General features: G+C 49.8%; 1 protein-coding gene across 4 annotated transcripts in view; it reads left to right on the forward strand.

Annotated features, from left to right (window-relative positions):
- The window catches only part of BIRC6 (baculoviral IAP repeat containing 6), a 2208279-nt gene that overhangs the window by 88771 nt on the left and 2091983 nt on the right, over positions 1-27525 (forward strand). For all 4 annotated transcript variants that reach the window (XM_078648748.1, XM_078648749.1, XM_078648751.1 and 1 more), the window contains exon 3: positions 23579-23716. In XM_078648748.1, coding sequence (XP_078504874.1) covers positions 23579-23716 — 138 coding nt within the window. The remainder of the gene's footprint in view (positions 1-23578; positions 23717-27525) is intronic.

Below are 27525 nucleotides of genomic sequence, written 5' to 3' on the forward strand. Positions count from 1 at the left end.
GAGTCATGACCCTCCCCACACTCAACAATGGTAATACACATTATATTACACTCAGTGCATCTACATATAAAGTTTAAATGGACAATATAAATAATTCTACACCCTTCACCTCCCTAATGTGCTCTTTTCTATTTAACTAAAAAACCAGAGTTGAGATAAAGTATTTTTATTAAAGTGTTGCAATTATATAGCATGATAGGTACCAAAGCACAGGTCCGTTTGTATTTATATTCAGAATTTTGCATATTAGAATCCTTTATAAATAAAGCAAAAGAGTCACAAATTGAGGTTCAACACAATCTTTTGCTATTATAGGGTATGAAATATTCGCAATGATCTACTTGTCCAAGGGCTGGAATGCCTCAAACAGTAGCGGCAGACACCAAAAAATTACGGCGGGCAGGTAGAGGGGAAGCTGAGGGGAAGAGGGGACCAGCGGCGGGAGGGCTCGGTGCAGAGAGGGGGTGTTAATAATAAAAATAAACACTTATCTGGTGCTGCAGTCTGCCTCGCGCTCCTCTGCTGCAGTTCGTGTCCCAGGAGTCCCTTGGAAACTATCATGACTCTCATCCGATCCCCGGGCTGCTCTCATATGAGAGCAGCACAGCGGTTGGCCTGAGCGGGCTGAGAAGACGCTCCGCTCAGGACAGGGAGTCTGTGGGGTTTCCCCAGCCTGGCTGTTTAATACAGCTGGCCTAGAGAAACCTAAGTGGGCATGTGTGTTTGGCATAACACTCCTCCTCCCCTCTTCCATATGCTGGACCTTCCCCTCCTTGCACAAGCTGGCTCAGATACTAAGATATCGTTTTATATTTCACTTGCTGGTCGACGCTCCACCGCCTTTGCGGAAGAGCTGCTACTCCGAAATAGATTTGTCATGTCAAAAGAAAATGAAAAGAAAAATGTCCTTTTTAGGACCATGCAATGAGGTGACAAATTATGTCTGTGTTCTCATTACCTTAGAGCTATGACAATATTCTACCTGATTATGTTATGGCTCAGAGTATATAAGGGTTTGGATTCTAGCAAGGCAGTTATTTAGCCACCTCTCAGCAAATCTACATTGAGGTACTAAAAGTAGGCAGTAAGTAATGTTTCAATGATTTTTCTTTATTGGGTACAACCGCTGATTGATGGATATTGGTTGGAGGGCAGGCCTAATGACTGAGATATCACAGTCCTCTTAACTCTGTTTTTCATAACCGTCACTGCAGTACTAGGCTGTGCAGACAAAGCATGTTTTTTGTTGTTGTTTATTTTAAAAGTATTTTTATTTGCATTTTTTCAAAACTCAATCGTACAGTCATGTAATTAGCAGTACTCAACCCCCTACTCCCATGCCCACCCCTCCACAATCGGACTTCGCTGTTACAGTTCATACCCTGCTTGTTCAATGTCCACAAATTCGGTGTGCAGTACTCTTAGCGTCCCCTCCAATGCCTTCTTGGAGGTGTTCCCGTAGTCTTGTAGCCTTCTACTGAACTCACCTCCCTCACAGCCCCCCATCCAAACCATGATAATGGCGCCACCTGGTCCAGACCCTACGGAACTTCCTCGGGCACCCCATAGCTCTGTAGGTCACTCTCTCGGCTGCCATGTAAAGATCCAACCCTCGTCTCCATTCCTCCAGTTCCGGTGGTGTCGGTGATCCCCAGTGTTTTGCTATGTCTCTTTTGGCTACCACCAAGGCCAACACCAGGAAGGTTAGGAGAGAGCGTTGTAGGTCCACGTCATTAGTCATACCCAGCAGAGCCAGCTTAGGCTCCCGATTTAGTGGGACCTCCAGTACCTCACTCAGTTCCCGGAAGATGTGGTCCCAATAATTTTGTATCAAGTCGCATGTCCACAGAATGTGATAGAAGTCTCCGTTGTCTCGGCGACATCGGAGGCATTTAGTATCATCTATTTTCCCCATTCTATGGAGTCTCACCCTATCATAATAGGTTCTGTGGAGTACATTAAATTGGATGAGGCGCAGCCTAGATTTAATCGCCACCTCTCGGGGATGCATCAATATTATGTCCCAGTCTAGGTCCTTTAGTCCTCCTACCTCCCCCCTCCCATGTCTTTCTAAGTTTCGCCAGGTCTCCTAGCATATTGTTGGTTAAGGTTTTATAGGTGAGTGAGACCGACCCTCCTGTGGTGCATATTCTGGGAGCCCAGGTAAGTGTATGTTTTGTGCCCGCCAAGCATGTCGCAGTTGCGTGTATTTGAAGAGCTGTGAGTGTTGAAGCCCGAACTCCGACTTTAGGGCCTGAAAGGATTTCAATTCCCCCTTGGCGATCACGTCCCCTATGGTGGAGATTCCAATGTCATCCCAGCGTTGGAAGCCCTTAAGTTTATGTAGTTCAGGAAGCCACCTGCAGTGCCATATCGGAGTCTGCCGGGTGGGTTTCTTCTCCCAGCCCGTGCGTTTAGTCGCCTTGTTCCATGCAAGTATTGTAATAACAGTCGCGGGGAGGAGCGGCTCCTGTGCTGGACCCCTGTACAGATAGTACAGTAAATTGTGCGAGGACAGTTTGTGTCGTTCCAGGGCATAAGTGGGGTGGTCTTCCTGGGTATGTAGCCAGTCATTAATCCGGGACATGTGTTCCGCCCAGTAGTAGGCTTCCAAGTTAGGAAGCGAAATTCCTCCGCTGCATTGGTGTCTCTGAAGAGTAGTCAGTGCTACTCTAGGTTGCTTACCTAACCAGAGAAAAGCCCTCAGATATGAATGGATTCTAGGCAGTTTCGCTGGCGGGAGCGGGTAGTATTCGTTCTGTAGAGCATACAAATATTTGGGGAGAATAATCATCTTGTACATGGCCGCTCGTCCCAAGAGTGTAAGTGGAAGCCGTTTCCAGCGGTCCATATCTGCTATGGAGTTCAGTATGATCCTCTCCAAGTTTTTTTGGAGCGATAACCTCCTGTCAAGGGTGATGTAAATCCCGAGATACTGGAAGCCCTCCGTCGTTGTAATGAGTTGTCCTGGCAATGTCACCCAGCGTTCTCGGCCCCCTGGGTCGTATAGGATCGATTTATGCCAGTTTATTTTGTATCCGGAGTGTCTACCATAGCACTCCAGTTCTAGGAACAGCTCCGGGATAGTGGTCTCCGGATTGGTAATGTGTAAGAGTATATCATCCGCGTAGAGGGATATTTTCTCCTGTGCGGGGTCTGTATCGGCTTTTTGAAAGCCAGTGATTCCTGCATTTTGTCGGACCCTAGCGGCTAATATCTCAATGGTAAGTGTGAAGAGGAGGGGGGACAGAGGGCATCCCTGGCGGGTACCTCTCTGGATCTGAAATTCACGTGACAGTCTCCCATTCACCCTCACTCTAGCTCGCGGCGTATTGTAGAGGAGCCGGACCCAGTTCTGAAATTTGGGGCCGAAGCCGAATCTTTGCAAGGCCCCCTCCAGGAACGGCTAGTGAACTGCGTCAAAGGCTCTCTCTGCGTCAAGGGAGAGAAACCAGTGCGGCAGCTCTCTTTCCCTCACTTCCTGTAACCAATTGTGGGTATGTCTAAGGTTCAGCTTAGTGGCCCAGTCTGGCAAGAAACCAGTCTGATCCAGGTGTATGAGGTCTGGGATCACTGACCTCAATCGGAGCGCCAGGATAGTTGCCAGGAGTTTCACCTCCGTGTTCAGGAGGGAAATGGGGCGGTAGGACGCACAGTCCTCTTGCGGTTTTCCCTCCTTGTGTATTGGAACGATTGTCGCCATGGCGAGGTCTGGGGGAAGCCTCCCCTCTTGATAGGCCCCCATGAAGAGGTTCCTCAAGTGGAATGCCAGAAGGTCCGCCGTATGCTTGAAAAATTCCGCCGGGAAGCCGTTTGGTCCCGGTGTTTTACCAGGTCTCAGGCGAGCGATGGCCATAGAGACGTCTTCCACTGTCATGTCAGCCTCAAGTGCCTTGAGGGCGTCCGGGTCCAACGAGGGAATGTCAGTCTGCTCCATATATCGCAGAGCCTCCTCGCAAGACCCCAGGTCTCTGGCTGTGTAGAAGCGTTCATAATGCGTAGCAAAAGTCTCGGCAATCTGTGCATCAGTACTAACAAGCGCCTCCTCGCAAGACCCCAGGTCTCTGGCTGTGTAGAAGCGTTCATAATGCGTAGCAAAAGTCTCGGCAATCTGTGCATCAGTACTAACAAGCATCCCTTCTGCGTCTCTAACGTGGTCCACCCATCTAGCTGCCTGTTCCTTTTTACTAAGCCACGCCAGAAGTTTGCCTGATTTATCCGCCACGTCATAGAGGCGGTGGAGGGTGGCCCGAGCTTGAGTCTTCGCCTCATCCGTCACAAGTTCTCTATAGTGTTTTTGTTCAATGAGCCTCCGAAGAGTCACAGCACTTCTTGAACTCAGGTACTCTCTCTCTAGATCCAGGATATTCCGTTCCACTGCAGCTACTTCATATTGAAGTTTCCTCCTTTCCTCCCCCAGTCTATTCTGTATCCTGTCCCGCATTACTGGCTTCAAGGCTTCCCAAAGGGTCACCCTTGAATCAACTGACCCTTCATTCTCAGCGAGATAAACCTGCACATCCGCTCTCACACCTCTCAGTACACTAGCGTTTTGGAGATCCCAGGCTGCAAGGCGCCAGGAGGTCCCCATATTACCCTGAGTCCGTCCCATGCTCACTAACCATGGCGAGTGGTCGGAGATTCCCCTTGCCTTATATTCTGCTGTGGCTTCCACCGTCAGGTGCTGTCTAGACATGAATATGTAGTCCAGTCTAGAATACCCTATGTGCGGCCGAATAAAATGAAATAGACCGTCCGGCCCGGATGCAACCATCTCCAGACATCCGTGAGTCCTATATTAGCAATCAGCTGGGCTAGGGGGGTCTGGGTCCCTCCCCTGGACGGAGTCCCCGACCGATCTATCACCCTTTCCATTACGTCATTGAAGTCACCGCCTACTATTTGAATGGTATCAGCCGTGTCTAGGAGTATGTTGGCCAGCGTCTTGAACGTGGTCGCCTGCAATTTGGGCGGCGCGTATACTGATATGAGCGTGTATGTGTGTCTGTTCCATGTCCCCTGGACCCCCACACAAGTCCCCAGAGGGTCTTCCCAGGTGCGTGTAGTACAAAATGGGGTAGTGTTCTTTATAATGACTGCTACTCCTCTCGAATCAGTAGTGTAACCCGCATGTGCCAGAACTTTGTGACGCCCCCTGGCAATAAAGGGACAGTTATTTCCCTTGAGATGAGTTTCCTGTAGGAAAGTTATATCTGGGTCCAGTCTCTTAAGGTAAGAATTCACCAGACCTCTTTTAATTTTATTACCAAGCCCGTTCACATTCCAGGTTAGGACACTAACTTTCCTGTGTTCTGTAGGTTGTGCGACTACTGGATTCGCCATTCTGGGGTAAAGCTAGAGCAGTGTGGACGGTCTCTGGTGTAGGAGTGTAGTGCAGAGCACCAAGGTACATGACTGTATTCAACTAATTGTCTCCCCCTCTTCCCTCCACCCATCCTAGTCCCCCCCAACAGAACTGTGAAAACCCTCAACCCCTTCCCCCCCCCCCTTTTCCTCCCGTCCATCCCATCCGTGTAACAGGTAACTTACAGGACGTTCAGGTGGTAAAGGTCTGTCGCCCTGCCAATAGAATCCCCAACTAAGCTATCTCTAAGGCTCTAACTAGATTGCCCACGGGGCCCTTCGTGTCTTGCTTACCAATTTAACAGTAGGACAGGTCTCCCTGGGCTGTGCGGGCCAACAAAAGAGCCAATAAACTAACAACAGTAAGATATGTCAAAACAGGAAGGAAAGTGTTTGTAACTTGCGTGCCCCCATAACGATGAGCTGCTGTTTCGGATATCAGTACTGTACTTCTTCAGGAGTGGGAATCTTGTGTTTCAATGTCCTGATCCTCAGGCGTGCCAGTCGCTCTCCGCTCCAGCTCTCGGATTGCTGTGACTAGGGGATGCAGAGATTGTTCCGTCGATTCTTCCCCGTCCGACATACGGCTGCTTCTCTCATCCTCCACCTCTGGATCTGCGTGGTTCATCAGACAGCTGAACCTGGATCCTGGTACCAAATCCACCTCTGCCGGCGTCGTCAGGTTCTGTCTCCCTCGGCCCGACGTGGAGTGATCCGGATAAGGGGTCGGTTGCGAATGTCTTCTCAACCGCGGATTCTGGGGCCTTTGAGCCTTGGGCGGGCTCCTCCGGAAATTGGCGGCCGCCATTTCGGATCGTATTCTGCGGCCTTCCTCCTCTGCCTCTCGCAGCAGTGGGCGCTCTTCTAACCATTGCCAGGCCTCCTCCGGTCGATTGGAAAAAATGGGATTTACCTTTGAACAGTACTTTCCGCTTCGCCGGGAAGAGCAGCATGTAGGATATGTGCAGATCTCGCAACTTTGCTTTCACTGAGTCATAGGAGCGTCGCAGTTTCTGGACATCCTGGCTGTAATCCGGGACGATCATGATATTCGTATTTTCCAATCGAAGTTCACCCTTTTTTCTGGCTTCCCGTAGGATGAGGTCCCTGTCCGCAAAATTGAGAAAGCGTGCAATGATCGGTCGCGGTCGCGCTCCCTCCGGCGGTTTCACCAGCAGGGCCCTGTGCGCCCTTTCAATGACGAAACAGTAGGAGAATTGGGCCTGTGGAAAAGTTGACGTTAGCCAGGAATGTAGGAAGGCCGCTACATTCGTTCCCTCGATGCCCACTCTAAAGCCCACGAAGCGCAGGTTGTTGCGTCTTGTCCTATTTTCCGCATCATCCACCCTCCACAGCAGCTGCCTGTGTGATGCTTGTAGTTCCGCCATGTCCTTCCAGAGGGTGGTGAGGGAATCCTCTGCTTCGCCAATTCGGGTCTCCGCCGTAGTCACCCTCTCCTTCAAATTCCGAAAGTCTTGGCGCAGCAAGAGGACTTCTGAGCCCACCTCGCCTACTTTAACCTCTAATGCTGCTCTAGACTCCTGTATGTCCGTCCTAGAGGCTTGGATCGCCTCCAGAAGCATGGCGGTGTCAGTGCGCGTGGCAGGCGGTGCCGGGATCGCCTCTTTCTGTCCCCGGGTCGTGGCATAGTTATCGATGGTTTCCTGTCTCACCGTCCTCGCCACTGGATCTCATTTCCCCATCTCGTCGCTCAGTACTGGGCAGGAGTGCCTTAGGTGGGGGTGGGGGGTGGGGGGGGGGGGGGGGGGATCTCTCCCGAGTCTCGTGCAGGCCAACGGGCCACTTGGGCGGAGAGGCCGGACGGGTGGCGAGGGCGAGGGACTAGGTCGGCTATCGAGTGTCCCCAGTGTATAGGCGGTGAGGCCGCCCCACTCGTCAGGTCTCACAACCGGTAGCAAGCTACCCTCTTCCTGGTGTCAGCGGTGGTGAAAGGCCTTCAGGGAGTCCAGCCCCTATGGTGTCAATGAGGTGCACCCCTCGTCGGCCGTGACAGGATACCAGCTTAGTGGGGGCTTCCAGGCACTCTCAGGCGTGACCCGTGCGGAGGATCTCTCCAGGAGGGGCGCAGGGCATTCGGGGTCCGGGGCACCGGGGCCGCAATCACAGTTGCAGGCCAGACCCCGGCTGGAGCAGGGCAAAGTCTCTGCGTGGGGCGTGGGGGCTCCCAACCCCCGCTCGGTACGTTCTTTCAGGCAATATCGCCCCGGGCCGGGATTCCCAGCGACCGCACAGCAGGGGTTTCAGCCAGTTCCCCGCCGGTGCAGGTGGGGGGGGGGGGGCGCTGGTCACTCACCGGTCGCCGCAGGCGTCCCCCAGTCCAACGGACTCCCGACATCGTAGCCTCCAGTCAGGGGGTAGCCACTCTCAGAGGAGCCCTTTCCGATCCGTTTTCCGACTCAGCGGAGCGGTTCGTAGCAGCACGGGCGATGCCAGGTCGCCCGTCGGGGGGGGGGGGGCACCGGCAGCTCCCCGACTCTCCTCCTCACTTGGGCCGCAGGTCTCGGTCCTCTCATCCGCGGCGGCTCCCTCGTAATCTCCGCACTTCCTGAAGCGGGGCCCGCGCCAGGTGTCAGGACACAATCGGGAGCTCTCCCGATCTCCGCAGCCGCCGCCAGCCCCCTCACTCTCGGCCACACTACACAGGGGGTGCAGGGGGGCTCTCCGCTGCCCGCAGGGCCGTTCCTCTGGGCCTCGGATGAGCGCTACTCTTGGGCCCTAAAGACGTATCTGTCCGCCATCTTGATGATGAGGTTTCACGCTCACAGCTTTCCGTGGCCGATTTCAGTACGTAGGCAGCAGGATTTCTCGAAACCCTGAGCGCCGTAGGTGCAGCGTCTGGTCCGGTCGTTGATTCTCGGTTTCTTGGAAGTTTTTAGTATCAATATATGACGGATTTAGTGCAGGTCACCGGGAGCTACACAGCAGCACGTCCTACCCGGCCATGCTGTTGGCCACGCCCCCCAGACAAAGCATGTTTTGAATCGAGCTGGGTCGAAATCGCACACAAGTCTAGCATTTTCAATATATAGGGGTCTTTCAAATCTTCTTGGAATCCAAACAAAGCTTGCACATTGAAGTGTCAGTCATGCCCTTTGTTATATGTACCTTGTAGGAACCTCCTACAAAAATCTGACTTCTAGAGACACTGTGTGTGTGTGTGCGTGCGTGTAAACAAAGCAATGCACAATCTGAAAGAAACAGGTTAGTATTAGATTCCTTCCCTTAGAATACCCCCAGGCGTCAGACTGGATATGGAAACTTTTGCGTAGCAGTACCCCTGCGCGTCAGTAGGCGTCGTCTGCGGCTCCGCGTCCGTCGTCGTTGGCGCTGGGATGACATCGCCGGAGTACTTAGACGCTGCCCTCGCGCGCAGACGTCAGTTCCTAATTTTTCCGCGCCAGCAAGCGCCGATCCGGGAACAGTGGTACCCTTTAGTCATTTTTTGGCTAAACTTTTTGATCTTTTTGTTCATATTTTTCGAAGTCGAACGACCCCGACGGTGCCGGCAGGGATGCCCGAGTTTAAACCCTGCGTCGACTGAAACCGACTGATGTCGGTTACTGACCCCTATCGCCTGTGTCTTCATTGCATGGACCACGCGTGCCCCAACTGCCGGGACTTGACGTCGAAGGCTAGGCGGCAGCGGTCCCGAAAGCGCCTCGAGCTCTGGCAGTCGGCCCTGCGCCGTTCGAGGTCCCGGTCCGGAAGGAGGTCAAGGGACCGGTCGTGGGGCCGGAGTCATCACGGCTCGGAGGATCAACACCACTCCTTGAGCTCCAAGTCCTCAGGTAAGAGGGACAAGAAGTCGACGAGGCGACCTCGCTCTTCCGACTCCCCCCCCCCCCCCCCCCCCCCCCCCCCCCGACACGGCCGGGGGTTCGGGTGACACCGCCCACGCGGCTCCGTCGGAGCCGCAGGCGTCGCGGCCTGCTCCATACCTGCCGGTCCCTGGGCAGAACACGACGCCGGAGTAGATTGACGCCTTCCTCTCGGCCATGAGGTCGCTCACTCCTCCGTCTGGTTCCGCGGCCCCGACTGGGAGCCCAAGCGGACTGGGTGCTTCGGCCCCGGCGCCCTCGGGTGCTTCGGCCCCGGCGCCTTCGGTGACTTCGGTCCCGACGCCGCAGGACTTCGCTGGGCCCGGATCCGGGTCGTCGCCGGTCGACCGTACGACCTCGCCGGCTCCTAGGGTGTCGCCCCCGGTGCCGACCACGGTTCACCCCTCGGTCAGGTTCCGGCGCCGGAGCGGCATCGGTCGACGCGGCATTCTACGCCGATGGGAGATTTTTATTTCTATGATCCGGCCCCATCTTTTGCCCCTGAATACCAGGAGATGGGTGGCGAGGCGGATTGGATGGGGTCTGAGGACCCTCTGGCACGTGAGTGCCAACCTTATCAGGACTGGACAGGTGAGCTAGGGGACGCCAGTGGTCTGGACACCTCGCCAGACACTGGCTTTGTCTCCCCTCCTACCGTGGCTACGGAGGAGGGGGCAGCTTATAGTGTGGTGTTGACGAGGGCGGCCAAGGCCTTATCCCTTGAGCTCCCCGTCGCGGCCGTGAGGACTAACCTCCTCACTGAGGCCCTTAAACCGCAAGCAAGCTCCTCGGAGCCTCTGTTGCCGTTTAATGAGGCCTTGTCTGACGTTCTTCTGGGCACCTGGTCCAGGCCCCCTATAGGTCCTCCTGTAGATAGGAACGTGGCCAGACGCCACCGCCCGGCTCAGGGCGACCCTTGCTTCCTGTCCACCCACCCCACCCCCGAGAGTCTGGTCATACAGGCCTCTAACTCCCAGACCGCATTCCCGACGGCTCCCCCCGATCGGGAATGCAAGAGGTATGAGCAATCTGGCAAAAAGATGTTCTCCTCCCTGAGTATGGGGTTGCGGTCAGTTAACACCGCGTGCCTCTTGGGCCGTTATACCCACTCTCCGTGGGACACTGTGAGAAGTTGGCCTGGTATATGATGTTCACTATTCTAGTGAGCACCTTGCACCAGTCCAAACAACCCTTATGGTGATGGTTGTAAGTCAACCTTATAGACCAGCTATCCTAGTGGTACCGTGGACAGAACAGCCTTCGGCTAAAAGACTCTTGAGGGCGTGTAAAGCCAGCTGTTTTACCATATGTAACCCCTTGAATACCAAATGGAAGGACACCACACAGGAGATGAATATATGTATATATATATATATGTATATATATATATATATATATATATATATATATATATATATGTGTGTATATGTATTTATTTACTAACACACTCCTCTGAACTCTTATGAGGTCAGAGGCAAAAGCACATAACAAGTTACACTTAGAAATACTTTAAATAGCACAATTTACCGTTAGGCCCTAGGGGCGCGTAAAACCATATACTAAGTAAGTGGTATAAGGACCACGTCTTGGGAAAGGAGAAGGCCTAGGGCCTAGGGAATCGCTGGGGATACACTATCTGAACCTTAGGTTAGTAGTAGTCAGGCCCACAGGCGGCGCGTGCAGTGTCTTTACACACACGCGGGAGTCAATGTTAAGTCAATGGGAACTTAGAAGGTAAGTAAATGAAGATTTAGGACACTTCCGGTCTAGCGAGGAGGAAACAACTAGTAAACCTGGACACTAGGATAGTCAATCCCTACTGGAGCACCGAAGTACTCGCGTTACCTCACCCATGGGCTGCGGGTGCATAGGTGTCAAAGTGTGTCGGGTTTCGTCGTGGTTCTCAATGGAGCCTTGAAGAAAGATGCTGCAGGCGACCAGGAGGAAGATGTCCGGGTGGATCTAGGATGAAGAGGACCTGAAAGCAGAGGGGACAGAGTCTAGGTCACTAACCAGTGACCGGGTGGAACCAGAGAGGAACCAGACGTCGTCGAGGAGCAATCGGGTGCGGATGTGAAGCATTTCGTTGCAGCCACGCGGACCAGGAGGCGTCGAGGACGACCAGGTGCTGGAGAGGAGCTGTCCCACAAAGGTTCTCGCAGATGGAGGGGTCGCATTCAAGATTGGAGCCAACAAGCCTAAGCAAAGGCAACCCACGTAGGATACACAAACGGCTTCTGGTGCAGACCAGGAGGGTCTGAGGTACTTCACCTTTTCAGGGAAGCAAGTGCCAGTCTGGAACAACCAGACCAGCGATGGATTTTCAAAGGAGTCGTCGTCAGAGGGCTACTAGCCAACGGGCCAGCAACCGGACAACGCGTTGAGCAGAGCAGAAGGGCCCCACGCAGATCTCGTGGAGTGAGGAGGGCTGGTCTTCGGTGCAGGTGGAGCTCGGTGTCGGGGTGTCTCAGTCCCCAGTGCACAGCTTCGAGGATGCCTCAGGAGCTGCGCTGTTAGCAAGTTGAAGGCTTTCCAAGTTGCCTGGTTCCACGGATTCCGACGCCTTCCACGGAGCTCAGCTGTGCTGGAGTCGTGCAGTGGGGTCAGAGGAGTCCTGGAGTTGAGGTCTTGTCAGGCTCTGCGCTCGAGTTCCGGCGGGAACAGGGACAAAGCAAGCCGTCGAGTTGCTGGATGGTGCCTGGTTTCCCAGGGTGGTAGCTCCTTGGCCACAAGGGAGATTTCTTCAGTCTTCAAGTCGGTTGAATGTCGAAGGGTCCAGAGTTTCGTTTCAAAGTTTCATCAGGATTAATCTAAAGTCTCCTGGGTCAGCTCCTACCTTTATACAACTAAATGGGGCTTGTTTACTCACTAGGTCCCTCCTATGGGTGGGACCAGGAAGGGGGGTGGTTACACCCCCTTTCCTTTGTCCAGTTTCGCGCCAGAGCTGGGGCTGGAGTGTCCCAGCACCGGTTTGAACTGAACTATGCATGGAGCACCTACTGTGCCCCAGGCAGTGTCTGTTTCTTTTCAGCCCTCCCTGTCCCAATACACAAAATCCTGTCTGGGGTGGTGCTCGCACCTCTCCAGGCAGGAAACCTATTGTCCAGGCCTCCCTCGCTGGAAGGACTCCCAGCAGCAGGAGGTCAGACTTGTGTCTGTGGCAGCAGCATCCATTTTGTGACGCTGGGGCTCTCGTTAACTTTAACCGGGATAGTCAGCAACAACATGTCTTCTCTCTCTAGAAGGGTGGAATGCTACCCCCGTTGCCAGAATTGGCGAGGGGGTAGTATTCCAAAGCCTATGAAACCTTACACGACATGTTTAGATAAAGCCAAACCAAAGTTAGCATCCAACCACGAGGATTATAATGCACAGAAGTATATGGTCTGGCAATATCATAGAACAGCTATAAGGACATGGTTCCGAAAGCTGCAGACAGGCTCAGCTCATGCTAGAGCACCATCTCACACATAACCAAGCACTCTGCCTCCAGGATTGTTAAGGCCTTCCATAGGAGTGACTTGTAGGTTATTATGTGTCTATATATAAGGTAGGTATAGGGATACTACACCTACGCAAGGGGTGATTACACGACCTTGCCCCAGCTGAGTGATCAGCCAGTTGTGTCAATTTAGGTTGCCAGCCAGGGGTGGCATAATATACCACCCCCTTTTTGTAATTATTCCCCTGGTAGGCCTTGGATGCACCTATGCCCTGGGTACCTATAGTACACTATACAGGGGCTCATAAGGTGACCCAATATCCAATTGGAGATGTACCTAGAGTACATGGAGTCCATTTTACAGTGAGAGCAGATAGCCTGGGTCCCTGATTAGCAGGATCCCAGGCCAACTAAGTCGAAAACCAGCTAAACACAAGGCAAAAAATCTGGGGTAACCATAGTCCGATATCCACCTTCCTACACACACGGTTGTGGACGTGCTGCCACAATGTCCGGAGGAGGCCCAGACTAAACTCGCCCAAGCCCTTGCGGAGGGTCGAGATGCGGCATGGTACTCCATCAGATGTGGACTGGTTACCACGGACTCGCTAGGTAGAGCGAAGGCAACGACGGTGGCAATTCGTCGCCACGCCTGGCTGAGGTCCGCCAACTTTTTGGCTGATGTCCAAAACACACTTATGGACATGCCCTTTGATGGCCGTCGCCTCTTTGGCGACAAGGCAGACCGTGCGCTTGAGCGCTTTAAGGACTCCAGGGCTACAGCCAAGTCCTTGGGCCTGTCGGCCCACGCCAGCAATCTGCTGCCTTTCGCCCCTTTCGTGGCCAAGGAAGGGGCGCCCCCACACGTCCTGCCAGCCACGGGCCGCAGACTAACATCCAGCGCGGTGGCGGACGTGGTAACCGCGGTGGCGGTGCCCGGGGACAACGGCGCGGCCAGTCCATAGCCACCCCTGCAGCATCCGCCTCAAAGCCCTCCTAGTCCGAGCTTTCAGGCCCACATTCCGCCAGTGGGGGGCAGGGTTCGCCATCACCACCTCAACTGGTGCGACATCACATCGGACAGGTGGGTGCTGCAAATCGTCCGAAGGGGCTACTCCCTCCCCTTCGAGGCGACCCCTCCAGCCATGCCACCGCAGTACCACCGCGTGTCGGGGGATCACTTGAATCTTCTGCGAGAGGAAGTTGCGGCCCTCTTGACCAAGGGGGCCATCGAGCGCGTTCCTGGGCCAGAAGTAGGGTGTGGTTGTTATTCCCTCTACTTTCTGGTTCCCAAGAAGGGCAAAGGGGGCCTACGCCCTATCTTGGACCTGAGGAATGTCAACGGCTTCCTCCGGAAGGAGAGGTTCAAGATGCTGACACTGGCTCAGGTCTTAGCTGCCCTGGACCCAGGAGACTGAATGGTAGCGTTGGACTTGCAGGACGCTTATTTCCACATCCCCGTCCTGCCGGCCCACTGGCGCTGCCTGCGGTTCACGGTAGGCCACGAGCACTTTCAGTTTATCGTGCTCCCCTTCGGCCTTACCAACGCCCCATGGGTGTTCACGAAAGTGATGGCGGTGGTCGCAGCTCATCTGCGCAGGTTAGGGGTTTTAGTCTTCCCCTACCTCAACGACTGGTTGTTGAAGGCGGGCTCGCCCCAGACAGTCGCCAGCCACCTCCAGACTACGGCCGACCTCCTGCACCTGCTGGGGTTCTCCATCAATGTGCCGAAGTCGCACCCTTGTCCCTCTCGGAAGCTCCTCTTCATCGGAGCGGTTCTAGACTCTGCGCAGTTTCGGGTTTATCCTCTCGAACAGCGGGTTCGGGATATTCAGGCTCTGATTCTGATCTTTCAGCCTTTATCCCGAGTCTCGGTCAGGTTGACGCTACGGCTTCTGGGGCTGATGGCCTCCTGCATCCTTCTGCTGCATCACGCCAGGTGGCGGATGCGGGCTCTGCAGTGGGACCTGAAGTTTCAGTGGGCCCAGCATTAGGGCAACTTGTCCGACCATGTCTTGATCTCGGAGGGCACTGCAAGATAGTTGCAGTGGTGGCTCACGGACCGCGATTGGGTCAGCGGCAGATCCCTCTCCCTACCGGAGCACGTAGTTGTGACGGACGCGTCCCTCCAGGGCTGGGGGGGCCACATGGGAGAGGCTGAGATCAGAGGCCTCTGGTCTCGGGCGGAGTCCCAGCTCCACATCAACCTTCTGGAGCTGCGGGCGATCCAACTTGCACTGAAGGCATTCCTCCCTTCTGTCCTGGGGAGTGTAGTGCAGGTGTTCACGGACAACACCACCGCCATGTGGTGGTGCAACAAACAGGGCGGGGTGGGGTCGTGGACCCTATGCCAGGAGGCTCTGTGCCTCTGGCAGTGGCTGGAACAGCAGGGCGTGACCCTGGTGGTTCAACACCTGGCAGGTTCCCTGAACGCCAGGGCGGACGAACTCAGCTGTCGGTGCATGATGGATCACGAATGGCGTCTGAACTCGGACGTGGCGCAAGGCCTCTTTCAGCAGTGGGGAGAGCCTTGATTAGAACTATTCGCCACAGAAAAAAACGCGCAATGTCATCAGTTCTGCGCGTTGGAATTTCCAAGACTGCACTCGCTCGGAGACGATTTTCGTCGCGAGTGGAGTTGCGTTCTATTGTTCGCCTTTCCGCCTATACCACTTCTGCCCAGAGTGCTGAAGAAGATCAGGCGCGACCGTCATCCTTGTGGCTCTGGACTGGGCACGGAGGTTCTGGTATACCGAGCTACTCAGCCTATCTGTCGATTCCCCCGATTCGTCTGCCTCTTCAGGAGGACCTTCTGTCGCAGCAGCAGGGGACGGTCCTCCACCCGAACCGGTCCAGTCTCCACTTACATGCGTGGAGATTGAGCAGCGGCAGTTGAGGCCATTTGACTTGCCTCCTGAGGTCTGTAATGTCATTCTGGCAGCCAGGCGTCCCTCCACAAAATCGGTATACACCTGCAAGTGGAACAAGTTTGTGGCATGGTGCACAGCAAAGGCTGTGGATCCCCTTTCTGCCCCTCTTTCGGAGGTTCTCCTCTTTCTTCTTTCTCTTGCCCACCAGGGCTCTGCTCTGGGCACTATCAAGGGCTACCTCTCGTCCATTTCCGCCTTCTTAAGGCTACCTGATCAGCCCTCTTTGTTCAAGTACCCAATTGTGAATAGGTTTTTGAAGGGCATCACCTATGTGATTCCTCCAGTTCCTTTCGTGGTCCCTCAGTGGGACTTGAACCTTGTTCTCACTTTTCTGATGTGCGCTCCCTTGAGCCACTTCATAACTGTCCTCTTCGCCTCCTTACTCTGAAGACTGCTTTCCTGGTTGCCATCACCTCTGCCAGGAGAGTGAGTGAGCTCCAGGCCCTTTCCTCTAAGCCTCCTTTCCTCTCAGTCCATCCAGACAAAGTTGTGTTGCGGATGCGACCCTCTTTCCTGCCCAAGCAGTCACAGCCTTCCACATCGGGCAGTCCATCACTTTGCCCACCTTCTTTCCGCCTTCGCATCCCTTGAAAGAGGAAGAGCGGCTCCACCGTCTGGACCCAAAACGTGCGCTCTCATTCTATTTGGATCGCACACGCCAGTTCCGGGTGGATGACCAATTCTTCGTTGGTTACTTGGGCTCTAAGAAGGGACGGGCGGAGCACAAACGGACCATTTCTCGATGGGTCGTCTTGTGCATCACGGCTTGTTTCTCTTTGGCTCGAAAGGAGCCTCCTGTGGGGCTTCGTGCCCATTCCACACAGGCCACGGCGGCAAATACTGCCCTGGGCCGGGGAGTCCCCTTGCAGGACATCTGTCAGACAGCTACGTGGGCCTCGCTGCACACGTTCGCAAGACACTACTGCCTGGACAGCCAAGTCCGGAGAGATGGCTTTTTCGGCCGTTCCGTTCTCCAGGACTTTCTGGTGTGATTATTGGTTCGCAGACCCACCAACGGGGTTGGTATTGCTGGGGTATCTATTCTAAGGTAAGGAATCTAATACTAACCTGTTTCTTTCAGATGCACAAGTTACTTACCTTCGGTAACGATATATCTGTAAGAAACAGTAGTTCGTATTAGATTCCTTACCGCCCCACCCATCCTCCCCGTTCTGCGAACTGATATCTAGGGTTAAGGTCATCCCCTTTCAGGGCTCTAGTTTTTATGGCACCAGTGTTGGTTTTTATCATGGCTTTGCATTTTCTGGCGCGGAAAAGCTGTGTCTAAGAACTGACGTCAGCGTGCGAGGGCGGCGTCTAAGTACTCCGGTGACGTCATCCCGGCGCCAACGACGACGGACGCGGAGCCGCAGACGACGCCCACCCACGCGCAGGGGTACTGCTTCGCAAAAGTTTCCAGATCCAGTAAGACCCCTGGGGGTATTCTAATGTAAGGAATCTAATACTAACTACTGTTTCTTACAGATATATCGTTACCGAAGGTAAGTAACTTGTGCTTTTTGTACAATCCTGCATTCTTATCTACACATTTATGCGTTTTCCTTTAGTACATAAAGCCAAACACTATACTTTAGTATTTCACTTTCTTTTTGGAGTAAACGTTACCCTATTTGAAACTACCCCCACTATTTTTATGCTAACTGTACAAAAATGAAAACTCGGTATAGGATATGTACTTCATGTAACCATCTAATATGCTCTCCTATTGACTTCAAGGAGTTGTGGTGCCATCTAAAACCCCTCAGCCTTCGCAGGTTTAATGTCGACTGAATCCTAATCTCTCGATGGAAGTCTGGCATAGGACATTTAGCAGTTAGTCTTTCCATAGCCTATTTCTCCTCTCTTTCGTCTCCACACTTAGATATGACTCGGTACTTGAAAGTTTGAAAATACTCCTGCCATCTCTAGGTATAGGGAGAACACTGCTCATACACTCATTTGATCGTCGTTTGCCTCCCTCCAGCGTAGAAAGCAGGCTTTCATTGTGTAATGTCATGCTCATTAATCCACATTCTATATTGGTGGGCAAATTTTGTTTCATATATTTATGCTTTTTATCACCAAGTGTCTTAACAGTTCACTGTATAGACCTATGGTTCCCAAACTTTTTCAACCCTTGGTACCCTTGACCTAGGCTCCCCATTATGTTACATTTTGTTGGCTGGGTGGGGATGTAAGCCCAGCCTCAGGTGTACTTCTCTTTTTCTCCCTGAAAAATATTGGGATGAAGCCAATGAAGGTATTATAGTCATAGATGTAACAAAAACATAACAGTTGTTTAATTAATAAAAAAAAAGTTTATTTCACAATACTCTTCAGCACTGGGGTCTGCATATGGAATTTCTTAAACTATTTTTTGTTTTAAAAAAACTGCCTCTAGCATGTTGGAGGAGAAGCTATTTGTTTCTGTTTTTGGTAATTAGAGTGCCCTTGTATATTGATAAGTACACTCTTAGGCTATACAGCATCCTGCACCAGCCAACATAAGATGCATCAGAAATATGCAGCAGAACCGATATTCCTTTGAGCCAGATTTGCATTAGATCCGTCATCCCCTGTCCGCCTTGCGATTCATCTGCGTCTGCATCAAGACGAGCCAGACAAACAGGAAATTTCCTTCATTATAAGCCAGGCTCCTTTGAGATTCATCAATGCGTGACTGACTGCCGAGAGCCAACACGACCATAAGACAGTCACCAAACGGATACAGAGCCCCCTATTTCAGTCCCCATAAACTGCCCCTTCACCAATTACCATGCTATAGTCCAAGAACCAATTCAAAACAGTAAGTGCCATGAAATTCCCATCACCAAGCAGTAAATAGTTCCCACTGTTTCCATTACCAGCATCTAACAGACCCACAGCTCCTCCATCACCATCCAAAAGACCATAGAGGCTCATCCGTGTTCAAATAGCACCTATCGAAAACCTACCCACCACTTTACTGTAGACCCCCTATGCTACAGAATAATTTAGCGCAAGACGTAGACCGCATGTGGTGCCAATACCAGGTAGCCCTCCTGTCAAGCAGCAGACCTCACGGCTTCCCATATGACCAACTAGCACACTCCATTCTCTCTCCTGTGAATTCTGCACAGCTGGAGCTTGTGCCATTTCTAAGCCACACCACCAGAGGAGTGCCCAACCCTCTGCTCCCTGGCCAGACCTGTCGTGCCCTCAACTGGGGAGTAATTGACATCTCACTTCTCCTCCCCTCAGTAACACCAGTTGAACAACTGCTGCGTGTGAGCTTTCTCTGACCCACCAAGAACCCTGCAACAGGCCAGTGAACCCCTCAAACCTAGGTTTACCAGTTCCGTCCAAGATGGGGCTCTTCCAAGTAGCTTGGCCTGCCAGCACCAGCAGTTCTGTGGATGCCCACCACATTTTTACAACTGTATTCCAGCCCCCCCATTGGTCGCCGCACCCCTTTGGCTGCTTTGGGAAGTGCATCGCTATCCCCAAGGTATATGGTTGCATGCCTAATGAAGCTGCACAGTGCAGCCCATGGCATGGGGCACTCTATTTCAGCGCACTATCTCCCTACCCAGCCTTTTTTCAATAACTCTTGGGGGAATACAATCCTAAAGAACGATACAGGGGTGGCGAAGAAGAGGGGGCAGCCAACATGGAGGCCCTTTGACCGCAGCCAATGAGGAGCGTGTTTACTGCGAACTGCTGTCACAATGCCAGGACCTGCTGCCTCTCGCTCTCTCGCTCTCTCGCTCTCTCGCTCTCTCGCTCTCTCGCTCTCTCGCTCTCTCGCTCTCTCGCTCTCTCTCTCGCTCTCTCTCTCTCTCTTGCATTGAGATATGTACAACCAGTTCTATGTAAGTCTCCCAAAAGCATATACACTTCTACAGGTCAACTTTTCATTGTTACAAATTAAGTTGTGCTTCCCAAAATGTGTGCTTGGTGCACGTCTGTTGGTTGCGCCTGTGGCTAGTTTTGACTGCAAACTAGGGTGCTGTTGTGCACAGATTGAGAACTGCTGATGTAGACTAATATTTCAACCTGATTGTTTGGTTTTCTGTCTTACTTTTGGTGGACTTTCATTTTTCAGACTACTGATGTAGCCATCAAGTCATTCTGTGGTGGTGGGTTATACTAATTTTAAATTCATCCAGTTTACTTTTCATTTGTAAGACTAATAAGCATAACATTAAACTGTGAAGTCCCTTCCCTGGTGTGGAGAACATGGTGGGCTAGGGGACCACGTCTCTTTATGTATTTACACAGTATGTAGGGATATTTTCTCAGTTTCTAGTGCTAAGTCTCTTTAAAGTATGGAAGAAACAAGATTTCATTTGTGCTGTGACCAAGACCAGAACGGTCAAAATGTGTCTGCAGCAGCCGTGAGGAATTAATGAAATAAACATCGTTTGCATATACTAAATGAGTTTTTGCATCCTTTGTCCATTGTGGGGAGACAGCAATCCAGAATGAAAATCAAGCAGCCTATCCCATAGCTAGGCTTTTGCTCTGATAAGGCACGGGCTCTCCAATTTTAATGCAGCAACCTTGGAGTATTGGTCAGTTTTGTCCATCAGTCCGTCTTAGTAGTGAAAATACATTTCCAACAACACGTTCTTTAGGTAGAGCAAATCTACACTCGCACATCTGTTACTATAGTGCAAAGGTTAAGTAAAATGTAGCACAGTGATAAGATGAGAAAAACACTGTTTTACTGCCTTACAGTTTAGCATGTTACAATGACATTATACATGAAAACCACCTTCCTAATTGAAAGTGTTGCTTTGTGACTTTGATCTCAATGATCCGATTTAAACTCTTACCTCTTGTGTTAGGTTACATAATTACAAATAAATACACATGTAAAAATGCAATGGAGTAAACCATGCATGCAGGTGTGCCTCAAGTGTTATGCTATTTATTACAGTTGGTGGGCAAGGCGATAGTGGCATAACCTCTTGTGAGTCATGGACCCTCCCCACTCTCAACAATGGAATAAGGCTTGTTACGCTTTGTGCATCTACATGTAAACTTTAAATAGAAAATATAAATATATGTATATACTTCTCTTCCCTGATGTGCTCTTTCTTGTGTAACCAGAGTTGGTAAAAAGGATTGTTTACCGTGCTGAATTTATAAAACATGATGGACCAAAGCATAAGTAAATTTGTGTTCATGTTTAACATTTTGCATATTGAGTCATTTGTAAATAGAGCAACATAGTTATAAATTAGAGTTCAAGTTAATCTTTTGCTATTAATGGGTATGAAAGTTTAGAAATTATCTACTTGTTCAAGCGACGGGATACTTCAGAAATGTACTTTTCCTGTTAAAAAACCCCTTAAAAACTGTACTTTTGGTACCATGCATTGAATTGAACAATTATGACTGTGTTCTCATTATGTCAAAGCTCTGATAACCGTTTGCCTTTTATATGTTAGGGTTCAGATTATATAGGGATTTGGAGTCTAGCGAGGCTCTTATTTGCCACCTCTCACCAAATCTACATAGAGGAACTAGAAGTCGGCAGTAAATGGTACTTCCAGCATTGGAATGCCCTGTGCGTTTGGTGACACTTAAAAGTAACACGCTATAGGGTTGTCTCCAACTCCTCTCTAATCTCTGTCCTCACAGAAAAAGGCTGGAAATGTACTCCTGATAAGGGCCGGAATAAAACTTTCCTCAGGTTGGCAAAAATGTAGGTACAATGAATTTGAAGCCCCTCAGCAGATTTTCGTGTGAGCAAATCTGTGTCATTTGTGCCCACATGACAGTGGACTTTACATGTTTGTTAGAAGAACGAGTTCCAAGTCTACTTCTGTTGAGTCTTGTGAATTTGTGGAAGTTTAAATATCAGCCAGATCAAGGGTATACACATGCATGTGCACATTTGTGACTTTCTTCAAGCATCTGGTGCCTTATTTATTTATTTTCATGTTGCCCATAATATTGCCGACAATAGCTTATATTGATTACCCATTATTAACCTGTTAAAGGGACATTGCGTGCATCAAAAAGGGTTTATTAAATGGTACATCATGCACTGTGTGAGATGAATTGGCTGCTTACAATGGGCCCAGCGCCTGTCCATTGTTTACAATTGGTTATCTTCATTGTCATGTTAATTTGCTTTCTTCATATTTGTTAGCTTGTGTGGGCTGTTCTTCCTCCTCGTGTATTTGACCCTCCCCTGGTGCATGAGCCATTACTTCTGTCCTTCCTCTGCTCCCTTTGCAGGCACTGACATTTTTTTCTTCTCCACGAGAGTGCATGTGTTTTTCATCTGTCTCTTGAATGCCACACTCATGTTGCTTTTTTATCTCTGCCTGTATGATTATCTCAGTCAACTCCCCCCTCCACACCATATTTTTTTCTCGCCTGTGTCGTTCTCCATCCAGCTTTACATTGCATTCTAATTTATTTTCCTTTTCCTGGTCCACATATCTTTCTCTCTCTCTCTCTCTCTCTCTCTTTGTTTGCTACTATCCGTGTTTGTTTTCACCACCCACCCTCTGTGATTCTAACCCATCCTAAGTTTCTTCTGACACCCACCTTGCTTCAACCACCGGCTTGTGCTTGTTTCACCCACTGGCTTGTGCTTGTTTCTCTTTGTTTACTGATCCAACTAGGATCGTTAAACAAAAAGAAGAAAAAGACAATTGCATCACTTTGTATGTTGGGAGATGCTTGGTTTGCGCATACCAAAGGCTGCAGCTGTCCATGTCATCGTTTTTTTAAAATTATGTTTTTATATTGTATATATATTCTTCACGTTTAGCCATGCTGAATAACATCGGGAATGTTTTACAGTGTGATTAAAAGCATTGGCAAAGGCAGTAGTTCCCGAAGGTGATAACTGTTGATTTTGCTTAATGCTTGATTTTTATGCTGATATTGTCAGAAATGCAAGCTGAGCTCGCACCCCACTGTATTTCTGTTGAGCCCTCCCTCTCCCTAATAGTAAAGACTTTGCATTAATGATTCATATATAAAAGTCTGAACAACTCACATTTGGATTCAAACCTTCCCTTAGAGGCGTTAAATCATCTTTAACAGATCAATACTGTAGTAATGTAAGTTGGCAGCCAAAGGGTTAGAGCTGCAGGGTTTCGACACACCTGTATTAACATTTCATTCAGTTTCTTCCCTCACCTCTCTTGAATATCTCCAACGCATCTCATCAAGGCCTTTCTCCCTGCCATGCCGAGTCCCTCAGGGCTCGGCTGTGAGCCCTACACTCTTCAATCTCTGTGACACCGCTGGCGACACTCCTAAAAAATACTGGTTTCTCCCTTGCCTCATACGCTGACGACACTCAAACAAAACCAGAAACAAACTCGAGCTCTGCATTCAAGACCTGCATGAGTAAAGTTAGCAATTGGCTGGACAATAATTGTCTGAAACTGAACACCACAAAGACTGAGGTCGTCCTTTTTGGCAATAACCCTTCCTTTTGGACGGCAACCTCTGGTGGCTGCCTGAGTTGGGCCCTGCCGTGAACTTGACGGTCACATTATTCAAGAGGACCATTTGGTGTGGTAAGAGCTTTTTCAGGACCACTGCAGTGCTCTGGAACAGCTTACCCTTGACACTAAAAACCGCTCCCTCCCTACTCGCCTTTAGAAAGGCTTTAAAGACTTTGCTCTTCATGCAAGACTAGCAGATATCGAATCCCAGCAAGTAGCCGCATTTCCAACTAATCTGCACCCAGACCCGTCTCGGACAGTGCCAAGATGCCCTCTGGCATGAGTTTGCGCTCTACAAATCCTATCTACATTACATTACATTCAGTTAACTTTCTTCTGATGTGTTATAAACATGGCCAGTCTTTTAGCTGGATTTTACCTCGTGACTGTCCGGTTTTGTCTAATTGTTTGGTATATTGACCCAAGATCTGAAGTTTTTTTTACTGTTACCTGTTGTTTTTAATTCTTTGTTGAATGCTGTGAATAAAACAATTCCTCCCTACAGTTGAGTAAATTATAAAGTTAAATAATTTACATCCACAGGCTCAGCAGTTGTTATCCGCGTGCCTGGAGAAAGTAGATGTCTCGAGTACCGAAGGTTATGATTTGTTTGTTACGCAGCTGAAAGATGGGTTGAAGAATACTTCGCATGAGACGGCTGCGAGTCATAAAGTTGCAAAGGTATGAACATGTACAACTAAGTTACCATTTCGTTTTTGATGGATTAGTTTTGCATCCTAATATGCATTTTCGATCTTTCATTTTAAATATGCAATAATTGTATTTTTTTGCGTATTAGATGTAGTATTTGATACGTAAAAAAAGAATCCTGGGTATAAGCTTGAAATGCCTGTGTGTATGCATCTTCTTCGTAAACAGTGGCTGAGTGAATTGAAGTATTTTCCAAAAGACCTCTGATGTTACATACATGTAGACTTCATGAGGTATGTAGGGAAATGCCTCTTTTGTATCCCCCCCCCCCAAGTTTTGTACTGATGCTGCTGGTTTTTATGTTGCCTTCTCCCAGACAGCCCAGCTGTCTAGTTTGCTAAACACATCTTGGACATTCAGAAAGCTGACCCAGGAATGTGTTATGCCCGTTGCTCACCATTGGCTTTGTGGTTTGTAACTCACACTTTCTAACTTTATTTCCTTTGATCTCTCCAGCTCAAGTTCATTCCTCCCGTTGCCAAAACGTTGTTTACTGTGTTCTTCTACTTATTTGCTTTCTGTAAACAGGCCTTTAAATCTTGTTCCCGTCTTTTCACATTTGTTGTGCATTCAAAGAAATGCTGTGTCTTCCAGGGTGCTTGGCGGTTATTTTGTATTCTCTGACTTCAAAGTGAGAGAATATATGTTACAGTCATGCTGGCTACTAGGGGTCTGCTTGAGGAAGGTTTTTAGGATGTTATTTTTTTTCTAGCACACTACAAAATTTAAATATCTGTAAATGAACCATGCTGATGATCAAATCAATACACTGGGTGATGATATTTGCACACATAAGTTTCTTCGCTGTATACTTTTATCAGTAAGACTATATCGGAGTGCGAATGTAATCGCCATTTCAGTTTATGATATGGTGTCTGTAATGGCAGTAGGCTACCATACCACACATACTCCATGTTACCCCACTCTACTCTGTACCACTCCGCGCAACTTACTGTTTTCCATTCCACACTATGCCACTCCACTCAGTGTCACTGCACTCTTACCTGCACCACCCTACTCTGCTCTATTTAACACAACTTCACTGTGCTATATGCCAATGCACTCTGTTCCACACTTCTCTACTATGCACCGCTGCACTCTTGGCCACTGCACTCTACACTTTTGTTTTATTTAATATACAATAATATTGTACCAGTTATATAAGAACCGGAGCTACATACAAGGTGCACCTTACAAATGACTTACCTTATAGTTCACTTATAGCATTGTTTTCAGAGTGGGGGCAGCATGAATGTTTCCATGATAATGTTTGAAAACTATTCCTGCTAATAAATGCCTCTTAATGCAGTGATATAATCTGCTCTACTAAGTGAAACGCTTTTGCGTGTTCATAAAATACACTTTATTGAAGTTTGCAGAGAGTTTATCATATTTTTACATGTTTAGTGCAAGGTGTCTTTAAAACTAAAGTGTTCCTAAAGATGAGTTGTCTAGGACACCTTCTTTTCTTCTTTACAGTTATTTTAGTAAATGTCTAAATAAAGTATGCCCGTTTTATTTCCTAGCTTTCTAAATTTTCCTGTTCTGTCAAGTGAACAGCAGCTCAGTGCTGCAGTTCACCAGGGGACCACAGTTAAATGTCTGGGGGGCTGCTTGCGGTCCCCCGGCTGTACTTTGAGTATCCCTGCTCTACACCATTGCACTCTACTCCATTCTACACTAAACCACTGCACTGTACGACACTCTGCAGCACTGCACACTCTGCAGCACTGCACACTCTGCAGCACTGCACTCTCTGCCACTCTAATCTATGCCACTGCACCCTACTCTCCACCATTCTAGGACAATATACTCTAGGGCACTCTAATCTACTGTGCACCACTGCACTCTTGACACGATACTCTATGCCACTTCACTCTGCGCCTCTCTACTCTGCACCACTGTACCCCATGCTAGTGCATTCTACTATGCACCACTGCACTCAACAACACTCCAGGCCACTCCACTCTTCACCAGTCCATTCTGCTCCACTCCACTTGGCAACACTTCACTCCATTCCGCTATTCTATACCACTCCACTCTGCACCACACCAATCCCCTCCTCTAATTCACTTCACTCTCCTCTGAAACAATGTACTCTAAGCCCCTGCCCTCTATGCCACTGCACTTTAGGCCACTCTTCTCCTCTTCACTCTAATACACTCCTTGCCACTCTGCAACATTGCATTCTACGGCAATGCACTCCACGCCACTGCTCTATGCCTCGCATTCTACCCTACACCTCAAACTACTTTCCTGCACCATTCCACTCTGAAACTATCTACTCTATGATGTGCCACTCTAAACCACTGCAGTGTAAACCACCTTACTCAAAACCAGTGCATCCTACGCCACTGCAACTGCGCCACCTACTTTGCACCACTGCACTTTACGCCACTATACTCTACAACATTCTACTCTATGCACTGCATGCTATGTCACTCTACACCATTGCACTCTACCTCACTGCACTCTACCTCACTGCACCCTACACAACTCTATTCTACTCAGCACCACCGTACTCTACGTCACTGCTCTCTGCACCACTCTACCCTATGACACTTTACGTCCCTGGACTCTACTCCACTAAACTCTAACTCATTCTAGAACACTCCACTCTATGCCACTGCACTCTACACCACTCTACTCTGACACTTTACTCTACACCTCTGCACTCTACCCTACGCCACTCCACGCACTTCACTCTATGCCACTCTACTCCGTGCCACTCTACTCTGCGCCATTTCATTCTACGTCACTGCATTCTACTGTGCACTGCTCTACTGTATACCACAGCACTCTTCTTTACTGCACTCTGTGCTAATGCTCTTTACACCAATCTACTCCGAACCACTGTACTTTATGCTACTTCACTCTAGGCCACTCTACGACACTATACTACAAAATACTCTACTCTGGGATACTCTACTTCATTAAACTCTGCTCCACTGACGCTCTACTCCACCCAATGCCACTCCACTATACTGCACTCTAATCCACAACACTAATCCTCTCCAGTTTGCAACACTCCTCCACTCTACGACGATTCAACTGCCTCATTGCCACTCTACTTTACTCCACCACTCCACTCTGACACTCATACCTCTCAGCTTTTGACAAACCTTGCCACTCCGCTCTACAACACTCTACCCAACTTTGACATTACTCCACTCAGTGCCACTCAACTCTTCTCTTTCACTCTACAACACTTTACTCCCTCCACTATTCTCCACAACACTGTATGCTACTCCATGACACTCAACTCCTCGCCGCGCCACTCCCCTCTACTGTTCGCCACTGCACACCACTCCATAAAACTACGCTCTACTCCACTTTACTACACTTCACGTCACACCACATTCCTTTACCCCACTAACTTTTAGCCATTCTGAACAGCAGCCACTCTGGTATATAAGATTGCTAAAACATATTGGGAAAGCCAATAGCTCTTGCATTGGCGAGACGTATTGGCTTTTCCAGTACTTGCTTGATTCTGAAAGTGCACTGAGGCCTGCTAACCAGACCTAATTGCTTGTGTCCTGACCCTAAACTGTTTTTGTTTGATTTCCTTGTACTGCAGTATTATCCTGGGCCTGTAACTTAAAAGGTCACCACAGGGACTGTAGCACTGGTTTTGCCACCCTGGGTGTGACCAAGGTAAACATGGCTCCCAGTCTGCCACTGCAGACTGTCAAGGGTAGTTGTAAACTGCAAATTCGTCTTTGCCATTTAAAGTAATGGCAAAGCCAGGTCCTCCTGTTTTTAATAGCGAGCCCTAA

The sequence above is a fragment of the Lissotriton helveticus genome, chromosome 6 (genome assembly GCF_964261635.1).
Source record: "Lissotriton helveticus chromosome 6, aLisHel1.1, whole genome shotgun sequence".
Lineage (NCBI taxonomy): Eukaryota > Metazoa > Chordata > Amphibia > Caudata > Salamandridae > Lissotriton > Lissotriton helveticus.